The 19,568-nt window shown below is 47.0% G+C and overlaps 1 protein-coding gene across 3 annotated transcripts in view; it reads right to left on the bottom strand.

The window, feature by feature from the left end:
* Window positions 1–19,568, bottom strand: part of TTF2 (transcription termination factor 2) — a 1,006,608-nt gene that overhangs the window by 709,454 nt on the left and 277,586 nt on the right. For all 3 annotated transcript variants that reach the window (XM_069635774.1, XM_069635772.1, XM_069635773.1), the window contains exon 10: window positions 1,748–1,829. In XM_069635774.1, the coding sequence (XP_069491875.1) occupies window positions 1,748–1,829 (82 nt within the window). The remainder of the gene's footprint in view (window positions 1–1,747; window positions 1,830–19,568) is intronic.

Genomic DNA, 19,568 nt, shown 5'->3' on the forward strand with positions numbered 1-19,568 from the left:
CTGCGACTAAAGTCCACAAAAAGTCATGCAAAAAGGTACACTGCCATCAGCCTGTCAGATGAACTAGTAACAGTAACTAAAAGTTACTGGAAAAAGGAGACAATGTTTCCCCTCAGCACTCTACTTGTGTACTGATCTCACAAAATAAAATACAGTTAGAAGAAAAAAAGAAATGGTGTCCCCCCTACCCTGGTAATGTATTAGAACAGGTAAAACACTCAATGAGCGTCCAGCGACACTCACAAAGTGCTGTAATAATAAAATGTAGATGCCAGAAAACATGGAGCAAAGCTTAACTCCATATAAAAGTGCCAAGAAGAGGTAATAAGGGTTGCCAAGGTTAGAGTAAAATAATGGGTGAGTTTGGAAAAAGGTTCCCACTCACTCGGGTGAATCAGTCAAAAAATCCAATAGTCCAGCAAAAATGCTGGGGAAATCCATGCAATTCTGAAAGGAATGGGATGGGATGGTTTCAACTCCGATCCCTGTGTGCTACGTCAAGCCCTGGACAGGCTTCTGAACCCATTCTTGACACCCAAAAAGGCTTATTCTGACAACTGGCTTCCTATACTGGGGCTGATTCTTTGGAGTCATCTTTCTTGAGATTAGGGCATTTCAGCTAAAAAAAAAATCAAAAAAATACCACCAATGAGCCTATACACAGCACTCCAAATCAGCAAGGAGGGTGAAACGCATGTATGGCTGGTTGTAGCAAGCTTGAGAGCCGCGAGTCTTGGTTTGGGGTAAAGCCATGTATGAAAACGCACTGGCCTAAAAGACTACCAATTTCCTCCTATGAATCAAAAAGCAAGTTTTGAGCTTATTGGACTACCCATTGTGCACTGCTACATGGCTCTGATCTGGAGTTGAATTTCCAGGGATGGCTACTAGGTGGCCCTGTACATGTGTGGCGTTTTAGAAGAAACTGCTTATTTTTTTGTAAGGGCCTTTCACTGTTCTGGAAAGCAAGGCTTGGGAAACAAATTGCTGTGTGGGAGCACTTACTAGACCCCAAGAAAGGTTCTGGGTGGCACTGGGCAGGTCAGGTTTCATGCAGTACATGCATTACTTAACGCTTCCCAATTAGCTTGCAAAAACCACTGCATCATAAAAAGATTCAATCTGGCCCAACCGGGGTCTGAATCAGAGGGCAGGGAGAGGTTTGCAGCTTCCAAGGAGGTGTGGCTGCCGCGCATGACTAGAGGGCCCCCGATTCCAAGTGCGGCCAATTTAATGACCACACCAACCGAAGGCGGCAGCACACTGTTTCACTGGGACATACACCATCATGGCACACGCGTACACATCAGCACCAGTCTACACGGGGTGGGGTGGGGTGGGGGGGGGGGGGGTGGGGTGGGGCGGGGTGGGGGAACATTACTATTCTAGATGGCATGCCAAGGGAAACAAATTCTGCCATCCTTCCAATGCAAAGAAAAAACTTCAAAAATCAAGTGCGCACACAAATAAAATCAAAACACATAGGGAGAACAGTTAGAGGACACCACCTGAGACAACAAGCTACCTATTCCTTACAAGAAATACTCCCCTTTTTTAGACTTATTTGATAGCCAATTGTAATCGTGCAAAGGCAAAACACTATTTGTATACAAGACATTTTTAATGGTGATCACGCCCTATACATGTTAGCAATGGCAGAGTAGAGAGTTAAATTTGGTTTTCGATTTGGCCATCAGGTGTTTGTACATAGACAGGTCTCAGTTAAACCCAGTATTTTGCTGCTTACCCAGAATTCCACCTGCTGGCTTCTGAGCCTCCCTCCATAGGAGCCATGCCAGTGCCTGCTTTTGATGCAACAGCAAAGGAACCTGGGGACAGAACGGTACACAATTAGTTATTCCACTACAAGAGGAATCATGAATTAGGTAATGAGATACTGCAGATAAATAATGTAGTATTGAAGGACATTATGCCATCATGCTAGCAGATGGCATAATTAAGTTTAAGTGCAACTATCTATTGAGTTTCAGAAAAGAACGTCTCTTGAACCCTGCCATGAAAATAACAGGCAGCCTGCATGGAACATTTCCGAACAAAAATGATTTTAAGCTTTAAAAATTATGTTTTCTTATAGGAGGAAAAAAGAATTGACTGCTTACGTTTTTAGGATTGTTGGCATGCACCTAGATCTCAAATTGATGCAATGAAGATTCTGAAAAACAAACTGGCCACTTTCAAGATACTGACATTTTAAGATTCATCCATGCATCATGCAGGTGCAGAATGAATGTGCATCTTTTATACTATACCTATATTTTGTATGTGTACAAGATGTACATTTTGGTCAGGCATACTATACCTATGAAAAAGTCCCATAAAGTCAGGATTGACGGAGGTCAGTTTTCATAGGTTTACAAGACATATCACATTTCGTACATTGTGACTGTTATGGAAATGCATCATTATTGTGCTTCATCTCTTCTCCTAGTGAGACCCCCAGCACTTCTGGACCTTTTTCTTTCAATCCTGAATGTGTGGAGCCTTTTTTCACTCAATCATTCATTCTTGTGGACTCTGTCTTTTGAAACTTTATTCTTTGTATTCTACCTGTACTGTGGAGTCTGTCTGCTCCATAGCTCTTTAAGGCATCTGTGTTTTAATACCGCAGTACACAGCTCCTTATGGGCAGTGGTGCTGGGGATCCTTGGGGTCCTCCTTTAAGATTCGTTTTTATATATCCTCAACTTCAGTTCTTAAGGATAGACAGATACTTGGACTATAGAGTTTTAGGAGGGATACTGAGAGATTGGCACACCACCTTCAGTGGAGTGCCAAAGGGGATACCTAGTTTCCCCCAGGGATACCTTTCCCCCTTCTCCTGTAACTTTATAGTCACAATCAGCTAGTTATGGCTGGTGGCAGTGGATGTGTTCTACCAACTATTGGTATTTTTCACACCGCAGGCGATGTCCATATCCTCGGTAGTGCACAATAGGAGAACCCAATTACTAACTTGGGGCCTCCCTTCTATTTTCAACATTAGCAGTGTGGTTGTTCTTGGTTAGCCCTTCTACCATTCCCATTCTGGGAGGTGGAGGTCTGCTTTTTTTTTAAATTTATTTTTTATTGTTGTTGGTTTAAAAACAGAAACCTTTACAAATGACAAATTGCAGTAATAAACATAACAGAATACAGTATGACAATATTACAACAATAAAACCTATACAAATCAACATAACGAAGATCAAAAAAATTTGATTAGTAACTGCAATGGATACAAGATATAAAATGGACTAAACCAAAACCACGTTAATACACAAATCTAAGAATTAATTACCTTTATAAAAACAACATCACATCAGCTAGTTTTGCTTCGATAATTCTTAGCAATTCAATTAGTTTCAAGGAGATATGGAGACTGTAAGCCCCATGCAACGTTTCCATAGTGCCTCTGACACTATGTTTGAATGCATGGATTCAACCCAAAGATTCGATCAGGATTCAACCCAAAGATTCGATCACGTGGAACCTTAAATGAATTACAATAGATCACTAAGTGTTTCAAGGTTTCTATGGCTTGATTTGAGTTGCAAAAGCGACATACCAGAACCTATGATACCTTGGCAGCGATTCCACAATTTGGTTATGAGATATATTTCTTGCACTGGCAGATGGAAATTGGACCAAATATTTTGGACGATCGCCCCATTTTTGGCGAAAAAAAGCTATATTCATAAAATGAGGGATAAGTTTCAACCTTGTCTGACAGAAGACACCAATACCACCATTCACATTTTTTCTTTTGGCTTGGCAAACAGATGCCCATCGATTCAGGTGTTTCATTGATCTGATTCAAAATCAACTTTAGTTTATTAGTGAGTAAATTAAGAGAAAGAATACTGGGATCACCAAGGATTCGGTTAAGCTTGACATACATAGCATCTTTAGGGGGATCAAGCATTTTGAGATAATTTTTAATACTTCTCCAATTTCTCTTCGCAGATGAGGGCAGTAAACTGATTTCAAGACAGATCAATGCATTTGGGATAGATGATGCTAATCCTAACAGTTTTCCACAACTTTCTCTGTAAAACATCAAGGATAGCATCAATTTCAAATGTACTTATGTCCAAGCAGTATAAGGTATCATACAAAAATGTCGCCCTCATTTGTGTACCCCCCCAGTCACTGCGACTTTGGAGGCGCACAAAATGAGGGTGACATTTACTGTGCCCAAGCACAGCAGGGGTGTCCCCTGCTCTTCCTGGGCGCAGTAATGGGGGTCAGGGGTGTCCCCCGCTTACCATTTCGGAAAGCGCTGACACGTAAAAAATAAAAACACCCTGCGGCGTCAGCTGCAACCCGTTAGTGGGACGAGCTGACACCACAGGGATAACAGAGTGTGGGCAGCACACGCAGCAGTGCGCCGCCCTAAAGGTAAGTGGGGTGGGGGTTTGGGAAGGATAATGCAGACCAGGGGAAGCAGGCACAGTGATGCATATGATCACTGTGCCGCGCCGTAACTGCCGTCAGCATTTTCATAGATCCGAGTACAACAGTATAGGTTCCACTTTAAGCAGGTAGAACTGAATGAGAGGTAGTAATGAATACATACAGTATTTATGGTGTATTATTTTCATCTGTGAAATCAGGCTTTTTAGCTTATTTTCCAAATACTTTTTCCACATAGTTAGGGAGTAGGCATCAGTCCCATTAAGTGACCAATAATAACGAAGCAACTTCGGCTTACCATTAGCAATAATGAAAATGTACGATTTTGCCGGGTTCACTGTTCGGTTATTTGCTGATGCAAATTGTGAGAACAAGTGAAATTTTTCTTGCAGTCCGAATGGGGTTCTATCAAGAAACAAGAGGTCATCTGCAAAGCCGATCCAGTCTAATTTAATGGATCCCAATTTAGCAGGAAAGGTCACTGCATTTTTCCAAATATTTTCAATTTGTATTTGCTAGGAATTGACGAGTACTGCCGCCATATTGCAGCCCTGTTTGACGCCTATTCCAGTGGAGATGGAGTTGCTGAGCGCGCCCCCTCATTATACAGCCGAATTCGATATTTAGTGTTTTGGTCTAGTAAGGCAATGAGGGCGACCAGATAAGCGGGTATTCCAAGCTTTAGCATTTTGCTCCAAAGTATTTCGCGAATGACACTGTCGAACGCCGCAGTTGAATCTAAACTGGCGATGTATACAGGGCCCATTTTGGCATAAAGTGTTTGGGCCCGTAGGTGAGCCAAAATGGTTGCGTTCAATGGGCATCCAATTACTTTGCGAAAACCCACCTGATTAGGAGATAGTAAGGCATGTTGGTCAATATGCAATTGTAAACGGAGTATTAATAAGGAAAAGATCTTTGATGAGGTGTCTGAGGGCGATAGGGCAGTAGTTACCAGGAAAATCGGGTGGTCCTTTTTGATTGTCCACACGGTATAATTGTCTTCTCATCCATATAATTTTATTTTTGTAAGATGGTTTAATGTGCCTTATATGTTTTTACATCATTCGAGAAGACATTTTTCAAAATACTACTAATGTGAGTTTTTTTGCTTTTTTAAAGTTGGCAAGTTTCAAATTGTAGGAATGGACATGTGTGGATTTTGAGGGAAAATCCCTCTTGCTTGAGAGCGCAAGCCTATCTAGATGGAAGTGCGAGTAAAATTTTTGGCTACGATTTGGAACAATGAGGGAGCACCTGGAACGAAAGTAGTAATGATTTCAGTCTGATGCAATCAATTTGATAAGCCTGCGACAGAAGGAAGGATTCCAACGCACTGTGAAAGCATGACGATCGGATTCAAGCACTGTTAATAAGGTGTCTGTAGAAAAATGGGCATTAGGAATAGATAACGTTAGAATAATCAGCATATGATCCCCGAACATTGGATTGATAATTTTAACGGGGGAGGTATACCGATAGAAGCCGATAATAGCCGAAGATATGGGAGGAGCTAAAGCATTAAGCTCTTCTGTCAAAGAAGAGAATACATTTACAGATGGAGAGATATTAATTTCATTTTCCATTAAATTGCAGGAGGAAACTTTCACTCCATTGACAAGTGGTGTGGGCACCAAGCATTCATTGACAGGAGATTTCATTATTCCCGTCAGTTTTCTCCCGCTACACAGACCGTTAACCATTATATCGGGCGGCGCTTATAGAATCAGCCTTACACAACTATAACTTCTATTATACCACCAGAACCTGCACCGATCAGGGGTGGAGAGTGTAATGCTACTGCAGAAACTGTTTCAGACTAACATAATGAATATGAATATGGGCGACTAACAATTTACACTGCCAGTTCCAGCCACTCACCAACCAACAGTATAATGGTAGGTTATACACTGTTTTAGAACATACACACGTTATCCAAATTGGCCCACTCACCCACGCCTCCCCAGCCGAACAGCAACTTTGAAGCAGTTCAGGTGCGCACGTGCGCAATGCGCGCGCAACGTAGAAGATATAGGAAGTGATGTGGAGGGAGGCGGGCAAGAGGGCGGGTGAAAGCAAGGTACAAAAGAAAAAGAATTACACTCTAGTAAGGTTGGGGCGGAGCGTGCAGATGCACTACTGAGCGCTGCAGTGAAGCGGGGGCTCTCGAGATAACAATGAATAAGTAGCAGTTGCAATAAATGAGTCCCAAAAAGGTTTACTTGATGTTAATTTCCCAAGTCCAACTTGCGGCAACGGCTGTTCTTCCCCTCGCGGATGGCGAGTTTAGTAGCCTGCAGTAATGTAGAGAAGCAGGTCAGGGTGATCCTCCGTCCACTACAGCCCAACAGTCACTTTGAAGCACTTCGTTCTGTGTTTTGCCTTTGGCAGGAACCAGTGTCTGTCCTTTGTCTGCCAGAGTGCCTAAATAGGTCCAGCTCCCACAGGGGTGATTGGACAGCCAAACACACCCCTTTCTGTAAAATGCTGAGTGATTGCAGAGGAGTGTGTGCTGGGACTGTATAAAAGGTTAGGCTTCTGGAGTGTAAAGCAAGTCGACCACAGGAAACCGAAGTACCCGAAGAAGAAGTCGACCAGAGATGCCTGCCGACCCTTTGCAAGACCGTGAAGCGACCACTGCTGTCCTGACCCCATTTTCTATGCGACAGAGGAGCTCCAGGGGGACAACTCCTTCCCTTTAGCTGGTGGGAGCAACCAGTCCCAAGAATAAATTTTAAAACGAGCCATCATCATCATCATCATCTTCAACAGCTGCGGATCCCCAATATCAAGAGACCTTCTGCCAATTTCGAATGCATACTTGTGGAAAGGCCAAATCCGTCCAAATCTTTTCTGAAACCGTAAGGACATTCCAGAGATCCGATTCAACTCGCCCAGAACTCCTCACCAGAGCGTGGGACTTCAGGAAGCAAAAATTGTCTGGGCAATCCATGTCCTTTGTTGGTGCTGCTGAAAAGGCACCAAAACCGCAGTGTGAACCAGAAGTTGCTGCAAGTCATGCTACAGTTCCTCATTCGAGACTGCTGCTGAGACCCCATTCATTGTCCTGCCTTTCATCACCAGACGAAGGAATCCGGAGGTCAGGTCCAGAGCGGCCACATTGCGGAGGAGACAATACGAACAATGTCTTCAAACCAAAGGTACTGTGGGGAAAAAGGTATTGCTTGCCTGATCCCAAGAAGTCACTCAAGAGTGTGGAGTGCACAGAGGGGTCCAGGGCAACCCTCTGTTAACTCTAACCCAAGCCACTGCTTGCGTCCCCTTAGAGTCTGTCTTTAGGTCTCTGCTGCTTCAATACCTTTAGAGAGTGGAAGAAATCCGCAAGACTTGCTGTTTGTCAGGATTTCAAGCCCTCTCCAAACTGCCTTTAGCTAGGGTTGCATTTTGGACTCAAGTCTTGTCAGGCGAAGAAATCGTCTCTAGAATCTTGAACTAAGCTCATGTTGCACTAAACACTTATTTTCCTCCCTTTTAGGGACTTTTCTATGAGTCTGCAGAGTAAATACATTACTGTATGACCTGTTGAAAACCGCATGCGTGCGCAAATACAGATATTACGATAAACGTGTCTTTTCTCTTTCTAACGCTGCTACAAATTTAACTGCGAAGAAACATAAAAGTGAAAGTGCCCTTTGAAGTGTATTATTTAGTATTCCTAAGTGTTCTACCATAAAAGTCTTAAGTACTTAAAGTAATTTTGGTGTAAATATAATAAATATATATCTTTTATATACATATATGTGCAAGTGCTTCTTTGCTGTGCCTGTCTAAGAATCAAAGTACCCACCTACAGCTCACATCTTCATTTTAAAATAAACCTGCGCTGCCACACTACCAAGGCCCTGAGCTAGTACTGACTGATACTAAGAGTTGGGGATCTACAAACCACTGGGTTAGCTTTCTAAAGCCGTACTACCAGTAGGACTTTAGGAAAATCCCCCCCCCCAATAGTGACAAATACGTAGATGTCGTCACTTCTCCCCAAGGGGGAGCCACCTCCCATGAGGCCAGGGAGGTGAGGCCGCTTCCCAACAGTACCCCTGGCGGTGGTACACAGTGGGAGGATCTCATGGGGGGAGACCCCCCTCTGGGGACACGCGAGAACATGGTAGGATCACCCCCAACCAACCCTACACTCCAATGCCGTCACACCCAAATATTCCCTCACTCTCCCTTCCAGACCTAACAACTTCATTGAGAGCAAGCCCATGTATTTTTTTGTCACCAGCCTAGAAAACACTAGGACGAACATCATGTCCCAAGGCTCTCAACTCAACCTCCTTCTTGACAGGCATTTCCTGTCTCTTCAACTCCCCCCACCCCCTCATATTGCTGCTAACCTCTTCCATTCCTCCCCCCTCTCCGGTGTTGGTACACCAACCCTGTATCCCCCCCAGCCCCAGGAAAACTTTTACAGGGGGCACTGAGCTTCACCTAGCCATCCTTAATTCTCGCTCTGCTGTCAAACACGCCTCGGGCAGCTCTCTCCTCCTCGAAGACCTTGAACTTGACATCCTTGCTCTTACTGAGACCTGGTTCAAGTCCAGCTCCATCACTGCGTTTGGTACTCTTCTCCCCGATGGCTACAAGATCCTCTCCAATCCCATGCCCACCCGACCCGGGGGAGGGGTGTCCCTGATTTTCCCAGAGTAAGTTCCAGCCACCATCATTCCCACTCAATCCTATGCCTCCTTTGAATGCCTAGTCTGTAGGCTGTGTCTCCTTCCCTCTCCCTCCCTCACTCTCGCCACCATCTATAGGCTACCTGGACATACCCCACTCCCCCCACACCGCCTTTCTTCTCAGAATTGGCAGACCGCTCTTCTTTCCTGACCGCCTACCCCAAACATATTCCTGGGAGGCTTTAACATCCACCTGGGCTCCTCTGACACTGCCACTGTACTCTTCTGAGACCTCCAACACTACCTGACTATTCTTCCCCCTGGTCCAACCCACTCTGCCGGACACACATTGGATGCGCTCATTTCAGCTGACATCACTCTCCAGCCCTCTTACTACTCTACTCTCCCGGTCTGACCACTCTCTCCTCTCCACTGATCTTGAGCTCCTGCCCCCCCGTGATGCCTCTGCCCGCACTGCCAGTCTCCTCAGTCATTTGACCAATGAAGCGTGTGTCAGTCGCTGCATTCTCCTCCACCTTCATCCCACCTACCACTCTTGCCTCGGGCTCTCCTACAGACTCTGCACTTGCTAACCTCCATTGCTAACACTCTGGACATCCTTTCCCCAGTTTGGGGATCTGCATGAAGCCTGCCTCCAAGTGCAACTCTTGGTATGAATCCAGCTTGGCCACTCTGAAACAAGTGCTGAGTGGAAGTGGCAAGCCTCAAGTACACCCTTCTGACAAACTAAACTGCCACTTGCTCCAAAATCAATATCGAATCTCCATTCACTCCAAGAAGAGGGCTCATGTCCAGGCCTGCATCTCTGGGGCCACCAATAACATGGCTGAACTTTTCAAAATCTGCAAGGAACTGGCCAGCCCTACTGCAGTCTCCTCTTCCCCCCTTCAGGCCCTCTGCACTGCACTCCCACTTCTCCAAAAACCAAGACAACCTGTCCTCATTGGCATCCACTCCCCTTCCCATACCTTTCCCCTCTTGCCTCCCTTGCCCCCCCCCCCTCTTGGCCCTCTCTATTAATCCCCTCCTTTGTTCACATTACACCGGATGAGGTCTCTAAAGTAGTCTGCTCGATGAAAGTCTCCACCAACCAGGTTCTCCCCTGCTCTTCCAGAACTTTCAAGGACATCTCTCTTGCCCCTGCCTTGGCTGACTTCTGTAACCATTCCTTTGCCACTGGTTCTTTCCCACAACCCCTCTAGCATACTCTTGTGCACCCTCTCCTAAAAAAGCCATCTGCTGACCCCTCTTGCCCGGCTAACTATTGATCTCTCTCCATTAGCCCTTTCTTGGCCAAACTCATGGAGAAGCTGTCATCCCCTAACAGACCCTCGAATTAGCTGGCTGACTCCATGACCACAAGTCTGGCTTCAAAGCATCCAGAGGCATGGAAACCGCTCTTCTGAACACCTGTGAAGATCTGCTCTCTAATCTGGACACCAACTCACCCACCGTTCTGATCCTTCTCGATCTTTCCTCCGCCTTTCACACAGTCAATCATGCCTTCCTCCTAAATAGTCTCCATGATAAGCTAAGCATCACGGACCGGGCACTGGACTGGTTGACCTCCTTCCTTTCTAACCAAACCTCCCAAAGGGCAATTGGGCCCGTTCCTCTCCTCCACTTCCCTCTACCGGTGGCGACCCTAAGGGCTCTTTCTTACTGCTGTTGCTTTTCAATATATACCTTGCCCCTCTGGCCCACTTGATCTCTTCCTTCTCTCCTCCCTTTACGTTACGTTGACGCACAGCTCTCTTTAGGCTTCCTCCCTCTACCTCATCTTCTCCCACACTCATACCAGACTGCCTGACTGCTATTCAGGGTTGGTGCTCGGCTAAAAAATCTCTGCCTGAATGCCAGTAAGACTGATGCTTTTCATTGGAACGCCTGCTTCCCTCCCACTCTCTGGCCTCCATCCTTGGTCCCCTCCCATCTCCCTCGGAAGGCAAAAAAATGCTTGAGGTCATCTTGGACTCCTCACTCTTCTTTCCTCACATCACAGACCTTACTAGGAACCAACTTTCGGCTACACAACCTCTGAGGCATTCTCTCTTTTCTCATCTTTCCCCCAGAAGCTGTCTCCAGAGCTCTGGTTCTCTTGGCTGCACTACTGCAACAACCTCTTGCTCAATCTACCCCTTTCCCCTCTTCAACTAATCCAGAATAGATCTGCAAGACTTACCCTTACCCTCAAGCCCAGGGACTACATCTCTCCAGCCCTAAAATCTCTCCACTGGCTCCCGGTGACCGCAAGGATAACATTGAAGACCCTTTGCAGCATCCACAAGGCATTATGGGGTGTGGAACCTAATTACATCCAGCTTTCGCTCCCTACATACCTCCCTGCTAGAGGTCTGTGGTCCTCTAGCTTCAACTCTGCAGATCAGACTTTTCTCCAAGCAGGGAGTGGAAGGTAGATATTTCTTCGGCAGGAACCTCCCTCTGGAATGGCTTCCCTGCCCCCCTCAGACTTGAGCCGGATCCCCTTAAATTCTGGAAATTTCTAAAGATTTTGTTATCCTCCTCCCCTCTCCTCTCCTCCTTCCGTTGTAATGTCCCTGTGCCGCTGCGATTGGTGCCGGGTCCTTTATGAGTTCATACAGGGGCCATACCCTCCTCCTAAGCATCCCTTGCCAGCACTTGCCCTTGGGCACCCTTCGCTAACTGGCCTGAATCTGGATCACCCCGCCCTTCACACTTTTCCCTTCTCCTTCTTCCCCTTGCCCTCCATGGCTACCATTGACACTTGCTTGGTCCACTCCTCTTGCACCCCCCTTTTTTTGTTATTTTAGGGAGAATGTCCTTTTCTGTGCCAATTCCCTTTAATCTGAGAGACCCCCAGCACTTTTGCTTGACTCCCGACTTTTAAATTTTAATCTGAGTAAGTGGAATTTTTGACCACTGGTACCGGTTAAGCCCTGTGTTAGGGAGAATTCTCAAGAATGTGCTCATTTCCCTTACCTTTTGAGACCCCCAGCAACTTTGCTGGATTTAGAGGATTTAAATTTTACCTGGAAAGAGTGGGAGACTTTTTTACCCACTCATGTATTTTGATGTGTGTTTTACTTTTGTGTTCTTTGGATATGGAGTTTTAAAACAACTCCATAGGCATCTTTTTCTTGTGTGTCACGCAGCACCTTCAGTGCAGTGGCACAGGGGTGTCTTTCAGACTCCCCAAGGTTTAAATACCTTCTATGGGACTGACTACTGTCTCCCAGAGCATGTAAAATTAAATTGACTTTACTGGTCTTTTTAAATTAACAGACCCAGCACACACTATCTTCCTATCGAGTGCTGGAGGGGTTGCCTAGCATCGCCTGAGTCTAAACACTGCTCTAACAGTCAAATGTTACCCTTTCCCACTTGAAATGGCTGGTGGCAGCGGTTTAGAACAAACTACTATTTTTCCCGACCGTGAACACCGGTAACTAAAAATCGGGGCAGCCATGTATTTTCAACATGGCGCCCAAGACCCATCTGTAAAAACAGACTCCGGTCAACTTTTTTCACCATTTCTTTTTGTAACGGTGCTTCTTGTGATTGTCTCTGCACGCCAAACCTGGTTTGGTCTCTTTGTTCGTTGGCCTTTGGCGGGCTTCAGTGCTGAAGCCCTCCTCTGACACCCGAGTGTCTGGGGTGGATAGGATGTGAGGTAGGTGCCCAAAACTCCCTGTGCTTAGTCTCCTAGGAGACCCAAATGCACTCTGGTGCGATTGGCTGTTCAACAAGGACAGCCACCCTGCTGTGCGAGTGACAGCCATGCTGGAATGAATGGGGGGAACTGTTTAAAAGCAGGCCTCTGGGACTTGGAAATCAGAGTCGATCACTGGAACGGAAAAGAACCAAAGACGAGCTGAAGGAAGACAACTGCTGCAACTCCTGGTCCACTGATGAAGCCCTGCTGCATGTCCGAATTGCCTTAAACTCCATCGACAGAGAAGCCCTTCAATGTTAACTTCTTCCCTTGTGTTTGGTGGGAATAACCAACTCGCAAGCCACCTGGACATCGTCCCTGCTCTGGTCGAATTTTCTTTAGAGTGCTGTTGAAAACCAGGTAGCCAGTGGGAAGGACACCAGTTTGTGGACTTTAAGGAACTCACACCTTAAACTGACGTTTTGCCAAGCTTGTGACCTCTTCCCGACGTCCTCCTTGTCCCCACGACTGAAGCACACAAACAGCAAGATCTGCAGGAACTGCAGGAACAACTGCCTCAGCTACAGCTTTTCTTCACTTGTAAGGTACTGTGCAAGTGCGGTGCAGAACTCTGTTCGGCCGCAGTGAAAGTTTGTATTTTATTGAATTTATATAGCACTTTAATCAAAAGTGCTTTACATAAGAACTAGAAGAAATACAACAAGCATAAAATGGTAATTGAATCACAACTCGAAAACAGTAGAAGGAACAATTTACATTATTGCTGAGGTGGGGAGGGAGTGGAGAGAGAAAGGAATAGGGGGAGTGGAGAGACAAACAAAAGGTAAGAATTGAAAACAAATTGAAAACGGTATAAGGAACAATTAACATTATTGGTGAGGAGGGAGTGGAGAGGGACAAAGGAATAAGAGGGAGTGGGAGATGACATGCATTACTTACCGTATTAGCATTTCTGATGATTGTATCTGCTTAGATTCACATGCTGTGCATATGGTCCGACATCCAGTGGTAACCGTGGAGTATTGTATCTTATCTTTCGGGGACCGAAAGGGGACGTCGGCATAGGAGTGTCTGTAACACTATCGCTATCGTGATGTGTGTAGTACACAAAATCCCTCACGCGCCGAGGTCCCTCCGATTGTATTTTTTCTGCCATGAGGGAGCCAAAGGCTATAGTGAGTGAGTGCATAAAGAGAGAAAGTAGTAAGAAGTCTATGTTCCTTCCACCCCGAGCGGGGCGGTAGGGAGGGCACGTGTGAATCTAAGCAGATACAATCATCAAAAATGCTATTACGGTAAGTAATGCATGTCTTCTGATGCTTGTTAATCTGCTTAGAATCACATGCTGTGCATAGACTAGCGAGCAGTACCCGGAGTTGGAGGTGGGTTGTGAGAAGGAACAGTAGAGAAATTATGTCTTAGTACTGCTTGTCCCACCTGAGAATCAGACCTAGAACAAGTGTCTAGGCAATAGTGTTTTGTAAAGGCGTGTACAGAACTCCAGGTTGCCGCTTTGCAAATGGACTCAAGAGGAACATTTGCAATGAATGCTATGGATGCCCCAGTGCATCGAGTAGAATGTGCTCTAGGCTTGAAGGGCAGTTCTTTCTTCGCAAGAGTGTAACAGTGTGATGCATTTGATAATCCACCTTGAGATAGCTGATTTAGAGACAGGATCCCCTTCTCTACCAGCTGCCACTGAAACAAAGAATTGTTTAGTCTTTTAGTGGTTTAGTTTTCTCCAGGTAAAACATGACTGCCCTGCGCAAGTCTAGTGTGTGAAGGCTTCTTTCGGCCAAGTTAGTAGGGTTCTGGAAGAAAGTGGGTAGGTAGTTCGATTGACTGGTTCACATGGAACTTCAAAATAAATTTAGGCGCAAACCTGGGATGTTTGCGCCGAACTACCTTATCTTTGTGGACTGTAACAAAGGGGTCTAAAACAGAAAGCCTGTAGCTCGCTAACCCTTCTGATAGAAGTGATAGCCACTAGGAAGGCTGTTTTATAAGTCAGGTTTTTCAGACTTGCTTTATGCATAGGCTCGAAGGGAGCTCCCATGAGCCTGGTTAAAACCACATTCAGATCCCATCCAGGGGCTGGCTGAGAGATGGGAGGATACATCCTCTTAACTCCTTCCATAAAGGCTTTAATCACCGGTATCTTCGACCACAATACCTTTTGCTGTGATGTGGTGTAGGCTGACAAAGCAGTCAGATGAACCTTTAGGGAATTAAAGACTAACCCAGAGTCCAACAGGTGGGTTAGATACAACACAATGGCCCTCATTACGACCTTGGCGGAGGACCATGGTGCTATTAGCACCATGGTCCATGGCGCTAAGGGTGCAATTCCGCCATGGTGGTTGGCGGACTTACCGCCCCATTCCGACCTTGGCGGGGCGGTAAGTCCCCAATCCCCATTTTGCCCTTCCCCATTCCCATTCTTGCCCCATAGGGCATAATGGGAGTGGGGAAGGCGTTAATTACGCCACCGTAAATTACGGTGGCGTAATTAACATCAAGGTCCCTTAGCGCCATGGATTTTAACGCCTGCAAAAAGCAGGCGTTAAACTCACCATGGCGCAAAGGGACCTCGTACTCAGGCGGTAAGGGTCGGCGATGTTTACGCTGGCGTAAACCCCTTACCGCTTGGGTCGTAATGAGGGCCAATGTGTGAGGGTGAGCAATTGATAGGATTGACACCTTTGGAATTGCACCAGATGACGAAACGTTTCCACTTGCTAGCATAGCAATAACATGTATTAAGTTTCCTCGAGTATGTCCATGCACCGCTGAGGGAGTTCCAAGTGTCCAAACTCTATGATCTCAGGAGCCAGGCTGCTAAGTTCAGGGTTTGGGGCCACGGGTGTAGGGTCCCCCCACCTGTCCTGAGACATGTTGTACGGGCAGGGCAGCTTGACTGGTGGGGAGAGGGACATTTCCATCAGGTGAGCAAACCAAGGATGGCGGGCCGACATGGGGGCCACTAGTATCATGGTAACTGGTTCCTGGTGCATCTTGTGCACTATCTTGATAAGGGCTGTCGGGGGAAAAGCGTGGACAAATTTCCCCGACCAATTTATCCAGAGACCGTTCCCCTTGGACCGGTTCTGGGAGTGCCTGGAGGCGTAGTCTTGGCATTGGGCGTTCTCCTGAGTAGCGAACAGGTCGATCTATGGGAACCCACATTCTGCGAAGACGCTGGATACAATGTCTTCGTGCAGTCGCCATTCGTATTCTTCTGGCAGAGGAAAATCTCTGCAGAGTACATCTGCTAGAAGATTGAGTTAACCTGGAACATGTTGGGACAACAAAAACATCTTGCGTTTGAGAGCCCATATCCAAATGTTTTGGGACAGCTTGGATAGCCCTGGAGAGTGAGTGCCCCCCTGTTTGTTCAGGTAATACATTGCAGTAGTGCTGTCGGTTAAGATCAGCACCGTCTTCCCTTGCAGTTGTACCTGAAAGGCTTTCAATGCTTTGAACACTGCTAATAGCGCCAGTAAGTTTATTTGATTGGACGCTACTTGCGGGGACCACACTCCGTGTGCTGTCTGCTGAAGCAGGTGAGCCCCCCACCCCGTGAGAGATGAGTCTGTCGTGAGAGTGGCTTCCACTGCAGGGGTGGTGAAGATTTTCCCCTCCAGGAGGTTTTCCCTCGACCACCACTGCAGAGAGAGAACGAGGGCTGGCAAGACAACTACCAGATCTTCCCATTGTCCGCTGGCCTGACACCACTGGCTGTTGAGCCACTCTTGCATGGGATGCCTGCGCAGCCGCGCGTGGGGAACCAAGTATATACATGACGCCATCATCCCTAGCAACCACATGGCTTTGTGTACCGTCACCTCTCGACTGGCTACATATTGAGGAATCTGAGAGAGCATGTTCTGAACCCTCTCGCTGGAGGGGAAGACAAGACAGTCTTCAGTCCGAATTAGTGCCCCCAGAAATTGTTTTACTTGGCTGGGGACTAGGCTGGACTTCTTTTCGTTGATTGAAAAGCCCAGGCTGAAGAGTAGACCTACTGTTTTTTGGGTGTTCGAAAAACAAGTGTCAAACGAGTCCCCCGTAATGAGCCAGTCGAGGTAAGGGTAAACTGGAACTGATAGTCTGCGCAGGTGTGCTGCTGTCACTGCCAGGACTTTGGTAAACACCCTTGGCACTGAGGCGATGCCGAAGGGGAGTACTTTGAACTGATAGTGTTTGTCCTCGATCATGAACCTTAAGTATTTTCTGTGCGCTGGCAACATTGAAATATGAAAGTATGCATCTTTCATATCCAATGTTGCTATGAAGTCCACCCGTTTCAGCAATGGGATCACTTCTTGTAGTGTTACCATGCAAAACTACTGTGGTTTTATGAACTTGTTCGCGGGCGCAGATCTACAACAGGACGCATGAGATCCTTTTTGGGTACAAGGAAGTACACTGAACAAATACCCTCGTTTACCTGAAGAATAGGGACGGCTTCTATGGCGTCCTTTCCCAGCAGTGCTCCCACCTCTTGAATCAGGATGTTTAGATGGTCGGGTAAAAGGCGCAGTGAACGCGGCGGTCTGAACTGTGGAGGTCGGGAGAATTACGCGCAATAACTGTGGGCGACCGTCTTTAAGACCCACTGGTCGGAAGTTATCCCCTCCCATGCCTTGAGGAAAGATGTTAATTGCCCCCTGACTGGGGAGGCATGGGAGGGAACCTGGACTTGGTGGTCATTTCTGACCCGAGGCTGTGGCTCCTCTGCCTCTACCTTTGCTGCGTTTGACCCCTTGATGGATAGTAAGAGAGGCTTCCAGATGTTTGGTTATTGTTGAAGTTAACCGTGCCGTAGTTGTTTTGACCGGCACAAGCTTATCCTCAAAAGGACCGCCGAGAGTTATTACCCCTCTGGGAAGAGGGTTTTTGTGTAATTTGTTGCAGAGCCTTTAAGGTCTCAGGCTGCTTATTGGCCGTCTCCAATCCTTCATCAACTGCTTTTCCAAAGAGGTTTGACTCTTCGATGGGCATATTAATGAGGGAGGCCTGAGTTTCAGGTCTAAATCCCGATGTACGTAGCCATGCGCGTCTCTTCAGAAGAGCCCCTTGTGCAAGGGATCTGCCAGATGTTTCCGCAGTATCCAGGATGTTTTTAACCACATTTTGGTTAACCAGTTTTCTTTCCGCAACAATGGCGAGAAGCTTGGTCCTGGCCGGTTCCAGGACCTCCTGAGGGCCTTCTTGGAGCAGGTTCCATTGGGCATCGGCATAGCTTGCTAATAGCGTAGTGTTATTAGCAACCCGAATGGTATATGCAGCTGGTGACGTGACATTTGCCTATGGCATACAATCTTTTAGACTCCTTGTCCGGAGGTGATTCTCCAGTGGCAAGGGGTACCCCTGCCCTCTTACAAGTAGTGGTCACCACCAGTGAGTCCGGGATGGCATGCCCCTTGATATATGGAGGGTCAGAAGGAGAAGGCCGAAATAATTTTTTGACTCTCGGGTTCACGGCCCTTGTCTGGGCAGGTGTGACTAAAGATGGAGCTATCTGCCTCTTAACAGAGTTAAGGAGGGGAATGGATTGACTTGCCAGAGGTTTTTCCTTAATAATGTCCTCCACAAAATCCTGCTCAGGCAAAGCCTCTTGAGTGGCCATTTTGAAGAATTCTGCTGCTTTTTTCAAGTGGTGTTGAGTCATTTCGTCATCCACAGGGGAGGCCTGGCGAGCCGGGGTGGAAGGAGAAGAATCGAGGCACCAAATATCAGAGTCCTGATCTTGATTTGACCAAGGATTCTGTCCTTCTTGCTGGGTTTCCTCCCAGTTCTCGGGCGTCTCCGGTTGATCCTCTTCATAATTCGAGAAAAGAGGATTCCTCTTCTTCAGTATAGATGTCCCTTATGTGTCCATGTGGGCCACGTCTTCCTGTTGGAAAACCTGAGGCTGAACATCTTGTATTTGAAGGTTAGGGTCTACCCGAGCCTTTTTCGACAGAAGCTGGTCAGCAGAACTGATAATCTTCTCCAGCCGATCCATACACCCCTCGAACTTTTCAGTAGTCCATTTCGAGGACCCAAGAGAGCCTAGGTGGGAGAAACAACGTTTTCCGCCCTTTGGCGTTGAGAGGAACTTCTCAGGGTGTCTGAGAGAGCCTCTTGACTATCCACGTAAGAGTCATCGGAATCGCGGCCCAAGTCCGTCGAAATTGTTTCCGCGGCCTGGCCCATAACTTTCTGCGGGACCGGAATAAGGCCCACCGCCGCTGCGATCCTACCGATGCTCTTCCGGATAGTAACCAAATCGTCATGAAACAAACCCTCTGATGATGTAGCGGTAGCCGAAACGCCATCTGCGGCACCAGAAGGCCCAGCGGTCTGGGTGCCGGGTAGAGGCCTAGTCTCAACTTTCGGGCCTATTGAGGCCTTGGAAATCGAAGTTTCGGACTCCAAAACTTCGGCGCGTGTAGATTGGGGAGTAGCGCCCTTATTAATTTTCGTTTACCCAGTCGTTTTGCGCTGTTGCGGATGCGGGGAAGGCTTTGGATCTACACGATCCGAGGGAACAGTCAAAATTTTCGACTGACCCGTTGGTGCTTTCGCCTTTTTCGACAAAGGCGTCGAAGATGGCGTAGGGGTTGTGTGTTTAGTGCGATATTTATGTACGCCCTTGTCGCCGGGTGTAGTCTCTGTAGCAAGACCAGAGTTGAGCCTGGAAGGGTCGGAGACGGGCGCGGCGGACCTAGAAGTGTCCACCTCAAGGTTTAGAACATCCGCATTGGACGTTTGGTCATCTGACGTACCCCCGTCACTTTTCGGCTGGTGTTGTGGTAGGCTCCATGCGTGACGTGCCGTATGCGGTCCAC

This window comes from Ambystoma mexicanum, chromosome 7p, assembly GCF_040938575.1.
Source record: "Ambystoma mexicanum isolate Mex_15411 chromosome 7p, UKY_AmexF1_1, whole genome shotgun sequence".
In the NCBI taxonomy this organism is placed as follows: Eukaryota; Metazoa; Chordata; class Amphibia; order Caudata; family Ambystomatidae; genus Ambystoma; species Ambystoma mexicanum.